Source organism: Oreochromis niloticus, linkage group LG18, assembly GCF_001858045.2.
Source record: "Oreochromis niloticus isolate F11D_XX linkage group LG18, O_niloticus_UMD_NMBU, whole genome shotgun sequence".
NCBI classification, from domain to species: Eukaryota; Metazoa; Chordata; class Actinopteri; order Cichliformes; family Cichlidae; genus Oreochromis; species Oreochromis niloticus.
The window spans coordinates 33,001,138-33,016,648 of NC_031982.2; the positions used below are offsets into that span (position 1 = coordinate 33,001,138).

Consider the following 15,511-nt stretch of genomic DNA (forward strand, 5'->3'; position numbering starts at 1 on the left):
GCCTCCTCCCAGCCCGTCCGGAGTGGTTTCCATCTCAGCGGGACACACCCAGCATCAGTCCGTCCCCGTCTACGAGATGAAGTTTCCAGACCTGTGTGTCTACTGAACGCACACATCCACAAACCAGCTCACACGCAACATTGAAAATGCACAGAAAGAACAACACACTCACATCTGCACTCCAGTCTCCTCTGTTCAGGTGGCGGGGATGCCGTCAGGGACGAAGTTTAAATCCTCTTTCCCGTCTTGACTCAAACCTGCGTTAATCCACGCCGCTCCGATTGGCTACACTTTGTTTCCTGACTCGCGTCCCTGAAGCCAAACTGAACTTTTGAGTCACCAAGAACAAAAAAAACAAAAAAACCCATAAACTGCTTCCACTCTGGGGTTTTGTGTATTTCAGACGTTGCTTCTCTGTTCCAGTCCAGCCAAAGCTTCACTCCTTGTACATACGCTCTCTTAAAAAAGCAGCCTGAGGCTCGCAAACGCAGCTCCTGCCTCGTAACAACTATCTGTCTCCTGTCAGTAGCCGTCGGTGCCGTCACTGATTAGTAGGAATGTGCAATATACATATATATATATATATATTAGCCGTCAGCTATGAAAACTGAAATAACATAAGTGGTGGTAGAAAGCAGTTTAGTTTCAGGCTCACTGCCCCTCGGCTCTTCGCTCTAATCTTCAGTCTTTGCTGTTTAAGATAAAACCGTATCAGAAATGACTTCAACAACCAGCTGAGTTCTTATAAATAAATTCAATGACAGCAATACTCAAACTGCTTGGCAACGACACTCAAAAGCTGAAGAGTCGACATTTGGACGAGTAGAAATGGGCTCGCTCGTGTTTGGTGATGACGCGATTGTTTCTGAGAGGCGTGAGTTTGTAAGAGGAAGGTCACTGAAGAAGTAAAGAGTGGTCATCTCCATCAGCTCCCACCTGAGACTGTATACTGCACATACTACTACTAGTAATAGTACTACTACTAGTACTGTTACTAGTAGTAGTAGTACTAGTACTAGTACAGTAGCCACAGGTGGACAAAATCAACGGAGACTGTATAAAAAAGAGCCACCGAGACATCAGCGTCTAGTTTTGAGCTCCACATTTGGAGCCTCAGTGTTGATGTTTTGGATGATGTCATAATGTAGTCACATGATCAGAGCAACCACGTCTCCTGTATCCAGATGGATTATTAAAAAAACAGTTTTTTAATCTAATCAGGCTGTAATCATGTTTATTTCTGCTGAAAGCTTCAACACGAGAGTCTGTGAGGACTGACTCACTGCTGGAGTCGCCCTCGGGTGGCCATGAAAGGAACTGCGGTCTTTGGTGCGTCCATATTGGCAGCTTAATGTTACTGTAAGGAGGACGTGATTTACAAACTGAAACTACAACCTGAGCTCAGTGTTTGCCGTTGGGTCTTATTGTCAAAGATTTCAAACCTTTCAGATATGGAAGCTATGTCCATCTTTAATATACAGTCTGTGGCTTTGGTGGTCCTTAGAGAAGTTGTTGTAAAGTTTCTGTAAAGTTCTTGTGGCGGGGCTGATGATTTTAGAAAGAACTCTAAACTTCCTCTATTAAAGATTTGGGGTTAATATTCTCAGAGATTGCAGTAAAAATATCACAAAAAATACAAATGTAGCATCTTTTAAAGAGTTGAAGTTGATTCCTCATGTATGAAACAGTGCAGTTATGATCACAGTTACTGGCCTGTGTGGAAGTAAAATCAAAGCTACACGCTCTTTGTTTGTAATATTTCCTGATATGAGGTGGAGCTGCATGCACCATGTTGGCTGCAGATCAATCTGATCCAGCTCCTTGACTTTGCGCTGTAGTCCCTGCGCACGCCTGCTTTCCATGAACGAATCAGCTGCCTCGCAGCTTTGTTGGCAGCCTTAAAAAAAACAAAACAAAAGCTGCTTCATTGCCAAACACAGAAGTTTGATTCTAAAACGTCTCAATCTAAAAAGGCTGTTTGTATCCCGTGAGGAGCCATATGGTGGAGTTTTTCATTCCAAAACGAAGCGACCGGCAGCATCAAAGTTAACCTCCCCGCTGAACGCATTAATATTAATATCCATCTTCAGCCCCAGCGATACAAAGCACTGACATTTTGGAGGATTTAATCATCCTTGCATTTTCAACAGTTATCACAGCGCCGTGATTTATTTCCAAAACAGGGTACAGGAGGCGCGCTGGGAACAGGAGGATTCATATGTGGCGCAGCTGCAGCTGTGATCTGTAATAGCAGATGGTTATCAGTGTTTTCTTCTGATCTGAGCTCAGCGTGGGAAGAAAATCCCTCCAGTTGGAGGAAGATACCTGCTGCCTCTGTTTGGTGCGAGCAGCTGTTGGAGGCTGAAGGTCGGCGCTTCCTTTCACTCAGAGCTGATCGGTGTGTTCGGCTCGCCGCGTCAGCGAAGGAGAAATGAGTTTCTGGAGCGCTGGTTGTGTTTCTGAATGAGAGATGCTGGCTAAGCTGAAAGTCTGTGTTTGGCATCACCAACACGAGCCTCACAAATCTGAGAAACTTTGTTAGTAAATGTGTGTTTTTCAGCATCGGGTCGAAGGCCAAGCAGTTTATTTGTGAATGTTTGATCCTGGATACGTGACAAGTGCAGGTTTGGTGCGACTGTCCTGATCACATCGCAGCGTCACATCTGTACAGTTGAGCCCGTGCAGCTGTTTGGACGTGGATGCTTTAATGTGCAAGGCCGGGGTCACGAAAGCTGCAAGACTTGAAGCAGAAGAAATTCAGAGATGAAATGTTGGCTGCTAACGGAAAGTCGACATAAATACTGATGCCAAATTTTTAGGGATACTTTTTCTTCTTTGCTTACACTGATATTGTAATTTGTGTACTGAATATTACAGAACATTGCGTTGTCATACCATCGTTATGGTGAATTACTCTATACTCCACTTCCTCTGTCGAGCCAGCAAAGCTGCAACAAAAACAAGAATTTAAGATTTCAATTGATTTCCCATCAGTTCTTCTTCTGCAGATGGAATTTTAAAGCTTCTCAGGTGTGCTCGGGTACCTTCTTGTATTTTAAACATGTTCAGTGACCCAGGTTTGGGTTAGTGTCCACTTTAACATTCGGGTGTGCCAAACAGACAAATTTCAAAAGTTAGAGCAACTTATTATAGAATTTCGACTGCCAGTGGAGGTGGAGAAAAGAAGCTGATTGGCACATGATGTCAAACAGTGTTACCTACATGGTTGCCTAGGGAACCGGATATTCACAAGTAACCAGCTGTCACCGTGGGCAACAAAGCGATGCACTGATGGTTGGATTGTGTCTGGGTACAAACTTACTACAGGCTTTTAAAGGTTCACGACCAGCATTAAGGTGATAACGTCTCCTAAAACGTGACCCTTACCTTGCACATCAAAGCAGTCCCACTTTACTTTCCTTTACCTTCACGGTTGCTGACCGTTCATCTACTCCGATTGCTTCTTATGTATCGATAACCAGCGACAGAGTGGGTTTGACCTCTTAACACCCACCGGGCACCAGCGACCCGGTCAGGGTTTTGTTGTAGCCAAATGCCAAAAAGGCACGTTTTTGAGAAATTGAAAGGTCCTAAGGTCTTTAACCAAACCCTAACCGGATATAATCCAGTGGCTGTTTGGAGGTTAAATCTTCTGTTTTATAAGTATTACATGTCTAATCATTGTACTGTGTGAAACATAGGTTACAGAGGACGTTTAACTGGAAACGATGAGCAGAGCAGCCTGAACAAGAGAAAAGTCTCTCTTGCTGTTTTTTTTCTGTGCAAATCTACGCAACATAATGTCTTAGCTTTAAACTCTCATGCTTTAACATCGTAGAATCATAGCTTTTAAAAAACATGCATTATATGAACTAACTGCATGGCTCTTTAACTTCAGTCATCGTCGTTGATTCCCGAGGGACGGGACTGGGATCATATGCTGAAACAAAATCTAAACGAGCTCCTTAACGGCCGGATCCTGAAGTCGGGCTTTAGAGAAAAGTCGGGTTTAGATGTGGCTGGAATACATGATATCTTCCTCTCATGAATGTGTCGTTGCAGCAGTATATATATACATATATATCATATATTTTTGTACATTTTATGCATCACGTATCATTACATTGTTGCCTAGCAGAGATTTTAGAGGTTGGGAGATTTCTTCTAAGACGAGGACAAAATGCTGAATTCTTTATACTCGTGTATTTTTTTTGTTGTTTACCTCGACGGTTCAGGTTTCAGCGGGATGTTGCAGTGTGGGGGAGATGGTCTCGTTTTTATTTTTTCAATTGTAGATTCTATTATATCATTTCAAAAATAATGAAAAATGAATGAATATTATATGTAGAGCCAGAGGTTGGTTATTTTTGGATAAAGGAGTAAATCAGTGCAATCTGCTAATGTTAAGATCCAGATTTATTTTTCTTTAAGTGGCGGCTCAGGCTCAACCTTCAGACCTGAAACTCTCAGACGGTCCCGGTTGAAGAATCAGCTCCAGATTCACTAAAATCATTTAAAGTTGGGTCCACAATAGTCGGAAAACTGTGTATTCCCATATGTGACCTCGTTCCTGACAACGCTTCTAAGCTCCTCCTACGTTTGAAGACCATCTCTTGGTGGTCTTCTCCTGGAAAACTCCTGTAATCTGCATGAGCCTCGAACGTTGGTTTTTCTTTTAATCAAGATGCCCGGTTGTCCCATCTGTGCAAGCATTTAACCCAATTCCACCTTCAATTTGCCAGAGGTCGGATGAATGTCCTACAAGAATTATACTGGAAAAAAAGTCCCAGCTTTTCCCAGATTTAGTCAGAAGCAGCATGAAAAGATGGGTAGGGGTTGCAAAGCGGCTTGCAGATGCTGCTTCAGCCTGTAGGCAGGTTCAATGGCTTAAATAACACGACCTCATTTAAAATGTCTTTATTTAATGTGTAGAAGCCATCAGCTGATCCATCAGGATGGTGGAGGAGCTCGGCTTCGTGGCCTGTCTGAATTAATGCTAAACTTATTGACAGGAAATAACGCCTACAAGGGATCGTAACCAAGCGCTTGACATTAATTCCGACTTTTAATTTTGATTCAACAGCACCAGCATTTCCACAGATTACTTTAAAACTCGTATCTCAGTCAAATCCGATGTTCACTGGAATTAAACACTCATGGATCTGATTGGTTTTTTCGTATACACGTTCATCGGTAGCGGTATCAGTAAAGCCGTCTAAACCTCCATGAAGACGTTACAGGATATAACTGAACGATCATATTTGTGGGTAGCGGAGGACCTCACCTTCAGACGGGTTTTGTGAATCTGGACCCGAGTCTGTGTTTCTGAGCCGAAAAGTTTAACACCGGCTGATGTGAAGTCTGTAAATGATGTCGGAGAAGTCGGTCTGCGAACGAGCCGCTCGGCTACTTTTGATAAATGGACGGTATGTTCAACCGATTCAGCTCAAGCAATCATTCAAATAGTACCAGCTGATGTATTAATGAACTTTAAAGTAAAAATGCTGAACAGTTAATAACCGTTACGGTAAAATATGATGTTGTGTTTGCACTTTGATCACTGTGTACCTGGTACTATAGCAGAAATAAATCAGCACCGATGTGTGTTCGGTACAAACGGATCTTAGAAGTATTTTTGATGAAATGATCTGTGTGGAGCTGTGAAAAGTTTCCCTCCTGATTGGTGATCTGAGTCCACGTGATGAACTCTTCACCTTTCAAGATGGATTTTTTCCAGCTGCAAAATGTCAAGAACAAAAAAAAAAAAAAGCTTCCGATGAAGATGATGTTCTTTTTATGTTTCTGATGTATTTTTGTGCCAGTTTTAGATTAAAGGCGTTGCGTCCGTGTTCACAGTGACAAACTTGCTATAGCTCGGCTTTGTTTCAATCACACTGATGATTTTAACCACTAGATGGCGCTGAGGCTCCTGCTGCTGGTTCACGCTTTCACCTTCTTTTAACTTTTCATCTCAGTGAGAAAACTACAGCTACATGACCTCAGCTGCTTCTGGAGCCTCAAGTGGACATAAGAGGAACTGCACTTTTCCCAAACCTGGATTTGCTGTTTGCACAAAGATCCAGTGAGTCAGGAAATATCTGAGTTTAGATTATCTTGTCACGTTTGATTAATTTGGTCTTAAAAATTTAGGGATTTACTGAAACATCCGAATCTCAGTTCACGATCATGTGAACAGAGAAAAGCAGGAAACGTAAGAAGCTGGAACCAGTTTCATGTTTTATTTTCCATTTTGATTCATCGACTGAACAAAATCATAAAGCGTTCAGTGCAGATTTTCTGTGAAGCTCGGCAGCAGCAGAGCCTCAGCGCTTCATTACAAAGCCTCTATTGAAATAGAAAAATGTGCATTGAGATTAAAGTGTTTCTATCGAAGCTGTTGAGTCGTTGTGTCTTTATTACCGTCGGCTCTCTGAACCGATCAGAGGAAGAGCCCAGAGAGGCGTGTTTGCCGTCATTTATTCAACAGATTCATTTAAAAAAAAATCAAAGTAAACAAACTGATTTTTTTTTTTTTTTTTTAATCAAAGATGTCAGAAAACGTTGAGTCCAGCTTGTGACACAGCAAGGCCCCAAAATGACATCACATCACGTCTGTCACAGAGAAGGAATTCGTTAGCTTCTATTTTTCCTCCTCCTCTTTCTCTGTTTCCTCCTCTTCCTCTACTTCTTCTTCTTTTCCACCTTCCTCCTCCTCTTCCTCTCCTCCCTCTTGCTCCTCCTCCTTTCTCTCTCCCGGTTGCTGGCCCTGGCCCTGCCCTGCACTCGGCCTCAGGTTCTGGTTTTGAACCCCGCTGAGTGTCAGTCGCTCCCCGCTCTCCTCACTGGAGGCAGCAGGAGAAGGAGGGGGAGGGAGAGGAGGAGGATGTGTCACGTCTCCGGGTGATCCAGCAGAAGGAGTCAACTTCTCGTTGTCCTTCAGGTCGGAGCTGTCATGGCTGCGGAGAGAGATTTGACGTTAGTGGATCTGAAAACGAGACGACTGTGTTAATTTCATGTTGTTTATGTTCTTCTAAAACTTCTTTTAAATTTCTAAAGAAATGTAAATGAGAAAAATGAGGAGCAGTACTGCACGGAATATAATAAAATTAGATTTTATTAAAATTATTTATATAATTTTCTTTATTAAAAAAAACAGTGAGATCTTTATTTTGTGGATTTCTGACGTTAGCGTCTGTAAATCTGTTTTTAAATGATGTAAAAGTGGAAACAAAGTAGCAGCTGATAAAAGATCAAAGGATCAACAAACTGCTAATCAGCACGGCACTGACAGGACGAACTCTGTGTGGGTGTAGAGTTTGTTGAAGCTCCATTCGATTACATGGAAATATTGGATAAATCTTTATTCTAAATGTTATTGATTTGTCATCTTTGTAGTTGTTTCAATCATCACCTGACTTTCGGACACGTCTACCTGCTTTTCCTGCTGTAAATAAAAAGTTCACCTGTGAGGAGGTTGCTGAGGTGGAGGTGTGTTTGCAGCCGTGTCCTCCTCACTGCTGGCGTCCCCGACCTCCATGTCCGACTCCTCGCTGGACTGGGGGGAGAACCTCAGAGGTTTGGGGGGTCTGCTGGCTCGGCGGCAGGGGGGCGTTGGCCCGTGGCACTGCGGCGTCGGCAGACTGTGGTTAAAGTGTGCGGCCGCCATGCACTCTGCTGTGGTTTTGTCGCATACACACTGCAGTTTGTCGCACACAGTGACCCCCTGACCTGAGCAGAGTGAGGAGGGATCAGATGGAGAGGTCAACAAGTGCTTTTAGAGGTCTAGGAAGTCAAATATGATGATGAGCTTTTTAAAAAAACCAACATCATACTGCAAAACCAGACTGTCCCAAGGCTGCTGTACCTGGAGGCACAGCCAGGCTTTATGACAGGGAAGCAGGGAGAGCTACCACCAGTGCCCTCGCTCCTCCCTTCATAAGAGCAGGAGAACATAACAACACTCAAGATGCCAAACAGGAAGCCGAGCTGACTACACACATCATCAGGTCCCAGCAGCTCTAATTTATACTGCAGGGGAAAATAACTCATGGCTCTCCAGTGATTTGGTAATACCCATCTTATCTGGTAGCAAAGAAATTAATTATGGCTAAATGTTGGATACACCAGCAGAAACTCAGTATAAAGTTTCTATGAGCTGCAGGACAAAAAACACGAGCTTTTCAGAAAACATGAAAAATCTGCAGGAAGACCAGAGAACCTCCCTACAGAGGAAATCATTTCTGACTCGATGTCAAAGGTAAACCGTGTTTTTTTTCTTCCACTGTGGCAGCTGCAGGTTAAATATTTACATTAATATGAGAATCAGTTGTGAAACTGATCTGATGTCAGCAGTGCAGCAGACTTGGGTTTCGAGGGATCTGCCGTACTCACATCGTGGTTTTGCGTTCTCACAGGAGATCTGAGCCTTGAGCTTCCTCTCCGGCCTGCAGCCCATCGAGCTGATCTGCTTCAGGCAGCAATGGTGGAAGAAGCAACACCTGATGGAGAGGAGCAGGAGTCAGTCTCAGGGTCTCTGCAGCACTCGGACACTTAAACTTTAGACCAGGGGTCCCCAGTCCCAGTCCGCGAGGGCCGGTGTCCTGCAGGTTTTAGATCTCACCCTGGGTCAACACACCTGAATCACATGATTAGTTCATTACCAGGCCTCTGGAGAACATCAAGACATGTTGAGAAGGTAATTTATCCATTTAAATCAGCTGTGATGGATCAAGGACACATCTAAAACCTGCAGGGACACCGGCCCTCATGGACTGGGATTGGGAACCCCTGCTTTAGACCATCACACCATGAAAGTAGGAAGGACCTGAAAAGCAGCAGATGTATTTGTGGACTGTGATAACTATCGCACTGTTTTGGAGAATCGGGTAACCCTGACGGAGCTGTCGGGTCTTCACGGACAGTCCCGATCCTTATTCCTCGACACAGCTCACCTGTCCAGCTGATCCAGAGGCTGACTGCCGCCCTCCTGTCCGCAGTAGCAGCCGTACATCTCGTACTCGTGCGGGCAGCGTCCCGTCAGGCAGTGGAGCATCTCCCCCAGCGCTGGCATCTCCCGTCTGGACTGACCGTCGCTGGCGTACACGCTGAAGGAGTGACTGCATTCTGCTGGGAGGATGCCAAGATCTCAGCTCAGTCATCAGTGAAGAGCTCCACTCAGACTTTAGAAGTGCAGCTATCCGTGGTTACCTTTGGTGTCTGGCTGCAAGTGTATGTCGGTCAGCCCAACAGACTCCAGCAGGGACCAGGCGAAGAACGGCACCGCCCTCCTCTGAGGAGTGAACCAGTCTGCCAACAGAGAAACGGCACATTTAAAAAAGCGTGACCTCCAAGCACGAGCTTCAGAAGAGGACAAAGCAGCACTGCACAAATACAGAGTCAAAGATGGTTGATATTTACATGGATCTGTCGAACATAAGTGCTGTGAAATAATACAGAAATAAATTTCAACCGCAACTCCCGGCTGGACTCACGAGTCGCCTGAGTTCGATAATCAGATGAGGAGTGCTGTTCCACATTTAAAGCGTTGTAGCTAATGGTCAGTCAGTAATGGATGAAGCTCCACTCAATGCGTTACCATCCCCTCACATGTCAGCCAGCAGGATCCTTCATTCCCACTGGCAGGCGCTTCAATCTTTCATCTACTTCGTTGTAATTTTGCCAGTTTACAAATTGCTAAACTTTGATATTCAATCGTCTCTAGGTGCTACCACACTACGAATCATCTTGTTTGGACGGCCTTAAAGACATCTGCAAGAATTAAAGACTTCACAGTAAAAAAGCATGGATCTACTGATGTGATTTTAAGGTGGATGGATCTACTGATGTGATTTTAAGGTGGATGGATCTACTGATGTGATTTTAAGGTGGATGGATCTACTGATGTGATTTTAAGGTGGATGGATCTACTGATGTGATTTTTAAGGTGGATGGATCTACTGATGTGATTTTAAGGTGGATGGATCTACTGATGTGATTTTAACATTTATTGCATAAATGTACAGAGCTGTACCTTTATGCAATACCAATTTTTACCATAGGATGGCACAGCGAGTCCATGTGAGTCCGCAGACAGTATAAAAGATGGACGTAGCTACGGTGACATCGCCCGGTTGTTTCTGAGACTCAAGATGAGCGTTCGCACCATCTTGTTGAGGAGAAGCGGGTCTGCCTGTTGTACCGCATGCTCATTGGCTAATGACTTGTGATTAACAACTCGTTAGCCAATGAGCATGCAGTTTCACACCTCAGCTAATCTTCCATTTTTAAACGTAGTACAACCAAGATTTACTAAATTTATTTGCAAAAACATGAACCAATCGCCATCTGGTGGCCTCCACATAGATTGCAGGTTTAAGGTACTTTTGCCTTGGCTTAATTTTTCTGACCTGGAGCTATGTCCATGTTTTATACTGTCTTTAGTTTAACCCTGCAGTCATTTACAAACACACTCTTCTTTGATGGCGTCCTTGTTAAAGGCAAAGGCTTTTCAGGAAATGAGCGTAGCGCTAATAAGAAATATCAGCAGAGTAACGACACACCTGCTTGTAAAACGCTGCCCATTTCTGCTTTTTTGTAATTAAAAACTCAAATATTAGATTCAAAGTCGTGAGTGTCAGTTTTAGTTTTCCTTTTTATTGTGACTACTCTTCTACATTTATTGAACTGCTTCTGCACAGCAGTCAGTTATTCTGTCTTTTCCACAGTGTTAAAAACAATATTTTTACTGTTTTTATACCTCTGAGCTTAAGAAACCAGTGTTTCAGCAAATTTAATCTAAAAAAAGCCTCATTCTCAACCACAACAGAAACCAAATCCCATCAGCACTTAGACGTTTGCTGTGTGTTCGTGTGTTTGCTCCTTTGGGGATCTTTCTCTTCCTATTACGCAGCTTAGACCTCGATATTATTAAAATAATGTTTATTGTTCCTGTCAGTTATGAGCCTGGCTGTCATTACAGGTCACAGATTACTTAATTTAACTTCCATAACCCTTTGAAACATAATTAACTTTATTGAACCCCTGAGAGAAACCTGCTTAATTTATTCATTTCGTCTGAATTTTCATTTAACCTGTCGAGTCAGAGAAGAACGAAGAGGTCAGACAGGAAAAAGGCAGAAGGCCTCCTGATGGGGAAAATGTTGCATTTAATGAAGTTTAACAAACGTCTGGTCAGACTTTACCGTCCGAGTCTTTCTCCCGCGAGTCGTCCTCCTCTCCTCCTTCCACACTCGGAGGTTTGACCGTTGTCGTTCCGGTCTTTTCCTCGGATCCAGCCTCGCTGGTGGAGCGTGGCGGAGGTTTTAAATCCGCTGCTGTTGTGCTTCGGGTGTGGACCTCCCAACGCGGTGTGACGGAGGTGGCCGGTCTCCTCTGCGTCGTCTCTGCGATGGTTCTCACTGAAGCCGCTGATGAAGATGTGGTTGTTGCGGATGTTGGGAGCGTTTCACCTGAAACGACAGAACGGTAGCTGTCAGCTTTCTGCAGGAATCCCATCGCGCAGATTTACTCTCACTGACACTTTGAGGAGCACGGCCCCTCACTGTGAGAACGTGATTGAATGCGAGGGCAGACTGTCAAACAGTCATGGGTTCCGAGCGGTGCCTCTGCACACACATGTAATGCTGCTGCTGTACAGGAAGCTACTCTCACATTCCCATGATTCCTCTCTGCTACCAGGCCTGATTTGGTCGATCTCACATTCAGGGTCATCTCCTCGTGCACCTCTGGTAATCTGTGGTAATCATGCTGGCTGTCTTTAGTTCTCTCCACAGACGTCCTGTTAGGTTCTTTTTACTCACACCTCTTTGAAGATGCTGAAACTACTTCGGTCTGTCAAAAAGCTGATCTTTCTCTCACCCCAACCGCTCGCAGCAGATGGCCCCGCCCCTCCCTGAGCCTGGTTCTGCCGGAGGTTTCTTCCTGTTAAAAGGGAGTTTTTCCTTCCCACTGTCGCCAAAGTGCTTGCTCATAGGGGGTCATATGATTGTTGGGTGATTTGGCGCTATATAAATAAAATTGAATTGAATCGAAAATCCTTCTATAGTTTTTTATTTTTGGAAAGAGGACACAGTTGACACCAGAGTTCAGGTCATCAGTTTTACCATAGAAAATGATTTAATGGCGTACAGTGAAACCTGCGTTGCCCTGGTCACACTGAGAAGATGGTAAACAGAACACAGACAGCTGAGGCTTTTAACTTTCTGATCTCGTATATCAGATTGTATAAATAAAACTATAAATGTTTAAAGCCATACAAATTGAAGTCCATCTCCTGTAGTGGGTGGCGTTAGGAATCTGAATTACTTGAACAAAATAATCTCAAACTTATGAACAAGCCTTAGATCCCTCCTGTAAAATCAGCGACCCAGCTACCCACTGCACCCATGGTGTCACAGTTCTGCTAATCTGACACAAAGGTTTGTTTTTTTCATTTCTTTAAAAAAAAAAATGGAGCACAAACTGTAAACATAATGGAAGAAACAGAAAATGTAGAGTCCAGTAAATGAGCCTAAGAGGTTAAAGGTGAGGGCTTATTTTAGAATAGATAAGTCTAAACTTTGACTGGCAGTTACTCTGATGGATAAAGTTAAGCACTTCTAGCTAAACTGGAAGCTGTCAGTCTGAATCCACCACAGAATCCGTCTTTAACGGGAAACTTGGAAATCTTCTTCAGTGGACCGCCCGCTGTTCTGGGATAAAAGCAAAAATCTCAAAATTGTAAATCTGAAAACAAACAAAAACTATTTTTGTGTTGAAATGCGACAGAATAAAAAGAAATGTGAGAAAACGTGCTGTGAAGATCACCCCGGAGGCTTTGTGGCTCCCCTCGCTTCATTTAAATATTCCTCACACATCACCGATGAGCCGGCTCATGCAGCTCATGCAAACTCCTGCAGATTGAAGTGATCCTGACACTTCATGCCACAGATGCAAATTTCAAAGATGGTGCAAACATGTCATTAAATTCTCACACCCACAGGTCGGCTTAAATGCTAATTCATCCCCATAGGGGGGGCGGGGCGAGCTGGGCCTTTCTCACCTTGACTCTGAAGACTGAAAGCAGCAGCAGGAGGAGGAGGAAGAGGAGGTGTGGCGTCTTCCTCTGATGAGTCGTCAGGAGGGGTGGTGGTTCTCGCTGGTTTGGTTAGTGGGAGCGAGCTGCTGGTTGAGGCCTGTGTTGTGATCTGTGGGCCTCACTCCCTAATCAGCCCTCCTGACCACTTACACTAAACTTGGAGAGAGCGAACATCGACTCCTGCCTGAAACTCCAGCAGAGGCTGTTTGAGCCTTCAAGTATTCTGCAACTGAGCCGGTTTTAACACCTGATAGCAGCACATCAGGTGAGCAGAGCGACCATGAGGATGCTCAGTGGGTTTTTTTATTTCCCATCACCCACCGGCTGTGACTGTGGGGGGTTTTACTGTAATGCATTATTCTATTACAAGAAACCAATCACGCTGTGGTGCTGCCACGTGTGCACAAAGGTCTTTGACGGCGGCAGCTGTGTGGTGGCAGGCGTATCACTCTGCTTGTTATCGTAGGTGTGTACCTTTAACCTTGTCTTTGGTTATTTAGCCTGTAACATGAAGCAGCATGTTGTGAAACATGCAGGAAACACTGATTTTGAACTTTGTTTTGGGGCAAAGTTAACAAAACGGGGAATAATTTTAATTTTAATTTTAATAAATTTAATAATTTTAGTAATTACAGCTTTTATGTTCTCTGTACTCAGTGATCTGATCTGAGCCTCGTTCTGCCACAGAATTTTTTATTTTGTCACCAAGTGCTGCTCATCATTGTTGAGTTATCAGGCTTATTTCCATGATATTTCCGGGTTTTTACCTTAAATATTAAACTAGATGACAGTTTTATACACATTAAAAGCCAGAAAGTCTGTCGCTCTGTGGGTGATGCAGCTTTGCACTTTCTGACACTGTGGAAAAGATTCAGGGGAGAAAATAGCTGCACAACAAAGACTACGCTGTGTGGGGGAGCAGGAGCTCCCTGCAGCTTTCCACAATGCCTGATTTTCTTTTTTCCTTCAATGAATCGCTTTAAAGGCTGTGGATGAATATGCTGGTGACGGGGTCAGCTGGCCTCTGCTGCTGTCGCAATGATTGCTGTGTTCACTTTCAGTCAAATAAAAGGAGGATTTTTTGGGAAGCTGCAGGGAGCTCGCACTGCTCGCTGTGATATACACTGATGTGTATGCTGACAGCTTGCTGTGTTGTTACATTGTGAAATTTTTATCTTTGATATTAAAGTTAAACTGCACCTGCGGTTGGACCGAGCACTTCTGGCATGTTAAAATAGCATCGTTTATGTTTGTCTGCACGAGCAAAGGACAAACTTTTGTGTCATAACTTAAATATTTTTGCAAATACAATCTTTAGTGTTGCTTGTTTTAATCGTTCTGCAAACCTTTCACCACCAGAGGGCAGCGTTTTAAAGATGATTAGATGTGTTTTAGTGTTTTTGTGCGTGCACTAATATTCTTTAAACTTGTGATATTTCTTTTTATCCCTGCCTCCGTCTTCATCAGATGCTTTGCACCATCTTGTGGTTCACGCTGGTATCACACTGAAGTACAGCCCAGCTTTAGTTCAGCTTCAGCTGACATCTCTTCAACGTAGGACACAAACGTTTTGGACATAAAGTCACGTCGGCTGTTTCTTTTTCATATTCTGTTCGCTTCTTGTAGCAAACAGAATATGAATACCTAAAAATTGCCTTTATGTTCACTTTGTCAGGTTGAAATTGAATTGTTCTGTAAACGTTACAGTGGCGGCAGTGATAAGACACCGGGCTTCAAAGTCTACAGGCCCCACTGATAATCAAAGTCTCTAAAACATGAAAACACTTCACACTGATTATTTTCCCCACAAATCGCACGTCGACTAAACCACACTGGCTGTTTCCCATCTTGCTAGTTCTCCTGAAATTGTAAAAAACATAAATGTGTGTTAGTAGGAGGCTGATGTTTGAGAAAAATTGCTGAAAACTGGGGAAGTTTCACCAGGAATGAGGACTAGCAACATGTGGAAAAAGCCAAAGTAAGAAAATCTGCAGCTCTGCAGAGCAGCCCTCTGCTATCTGCAGCTGCCTGATATCGATCATCTCATCCAGCCCTCTCCCAGAAAGCCAATGAGCAAACATCCTTGAATGTTTCGCTGTACATTAAGGTCAGATTTTTCCTCCTCTGAAAGTTTCTGTAATGAAATGCCTGCTTGTTGCTAAAGAAAAACAAGCTGACCTTCAGCGGGCCTCGGAGAGCTCGTCTCCTCTCTGACACCTCCCTCCCCTCTCTCCTGTGAAGCTGGAGGTGTTGCTGGTGTTAATGTGAAGCTGACACCTCCTCCACCTTCTGAAGAGAGCGCAACACAAAGGCTGTCAGAAGTGAGACGTTAATGCAATCCACTTGATTAACGCCGGCATTAAAGAAAAGAGCTGGAATTGGTCTTTTTTCTTCTTCTTCTTGGAATTAAAAATA

General features: G+C 43.8%; 2 protein-coding genes across 14 annotated transcripts in view; one reads left to right on the forward strand and one right to left on the reverse strand.

Annotated features, from left to right (window-relative positions):
* Positions 1-6,076, forward strand: part of efr3a (EFR3 homolog A (S. cerevisiae)) — a 106,815-nt gene extending 100,739 nt beyond the window's left edge. For all 4 annotated transcript variants that reach the window (XM_019353966.2, XM_019353964.2, XM_019353965.2 and 1 more), the window contains one exon: positions 1-6,076. In XM_019353966.2, the coding sequence (XP_019209511.1) occupies positions 1-106 (106 nt within the window). In that variant the 3' untranslated portion in view covers positions 107-6,076.
* oc90 (otoconin 90) overlaps positions 5,807-15,511 on the reverse strand; it is a 25,771-nt gene continuing 16,066 nt past the window's right edge. For 6 of the 10 annotated variants that reach the window (XM_019353957.2, XM_025900427.1, XM_025900430.1 and 3 more), the window contains 6 exons: positions 11,202-11,468; positions 9,208-9,306; positions 8,952-9,126; positions 8,392-8,498; positions 7,464-7,728; positions 5,807-6,956 (listed from right to left, as the gene is read on the reverse strand). In XM_019353957.2, coding sequence (XP_019209502.1) covers positions 6,641-6,956; positions 7,464-7,728; positions 8,392-8,498; positions 8,952-9,126; positions 9,208-9,306; positions 11,202-11,468 — 1,229 coding nt within the window. In that variant the 3' untranslated portion in view covers positions 5,807-6,640. The remainder of the gene's footprint in view (positions 6,957-7,463; positions 7,729-8,391; positions 8,499-8,951; positions 9,127-9,207; positions 9,307-11,201; positions 11,469-15,511) is intronic. The other 4 variants (XM_025900434.1, XM_025900432.1, XM_025900426.1 and 1 more) reach the window with 3 other exon arrangements.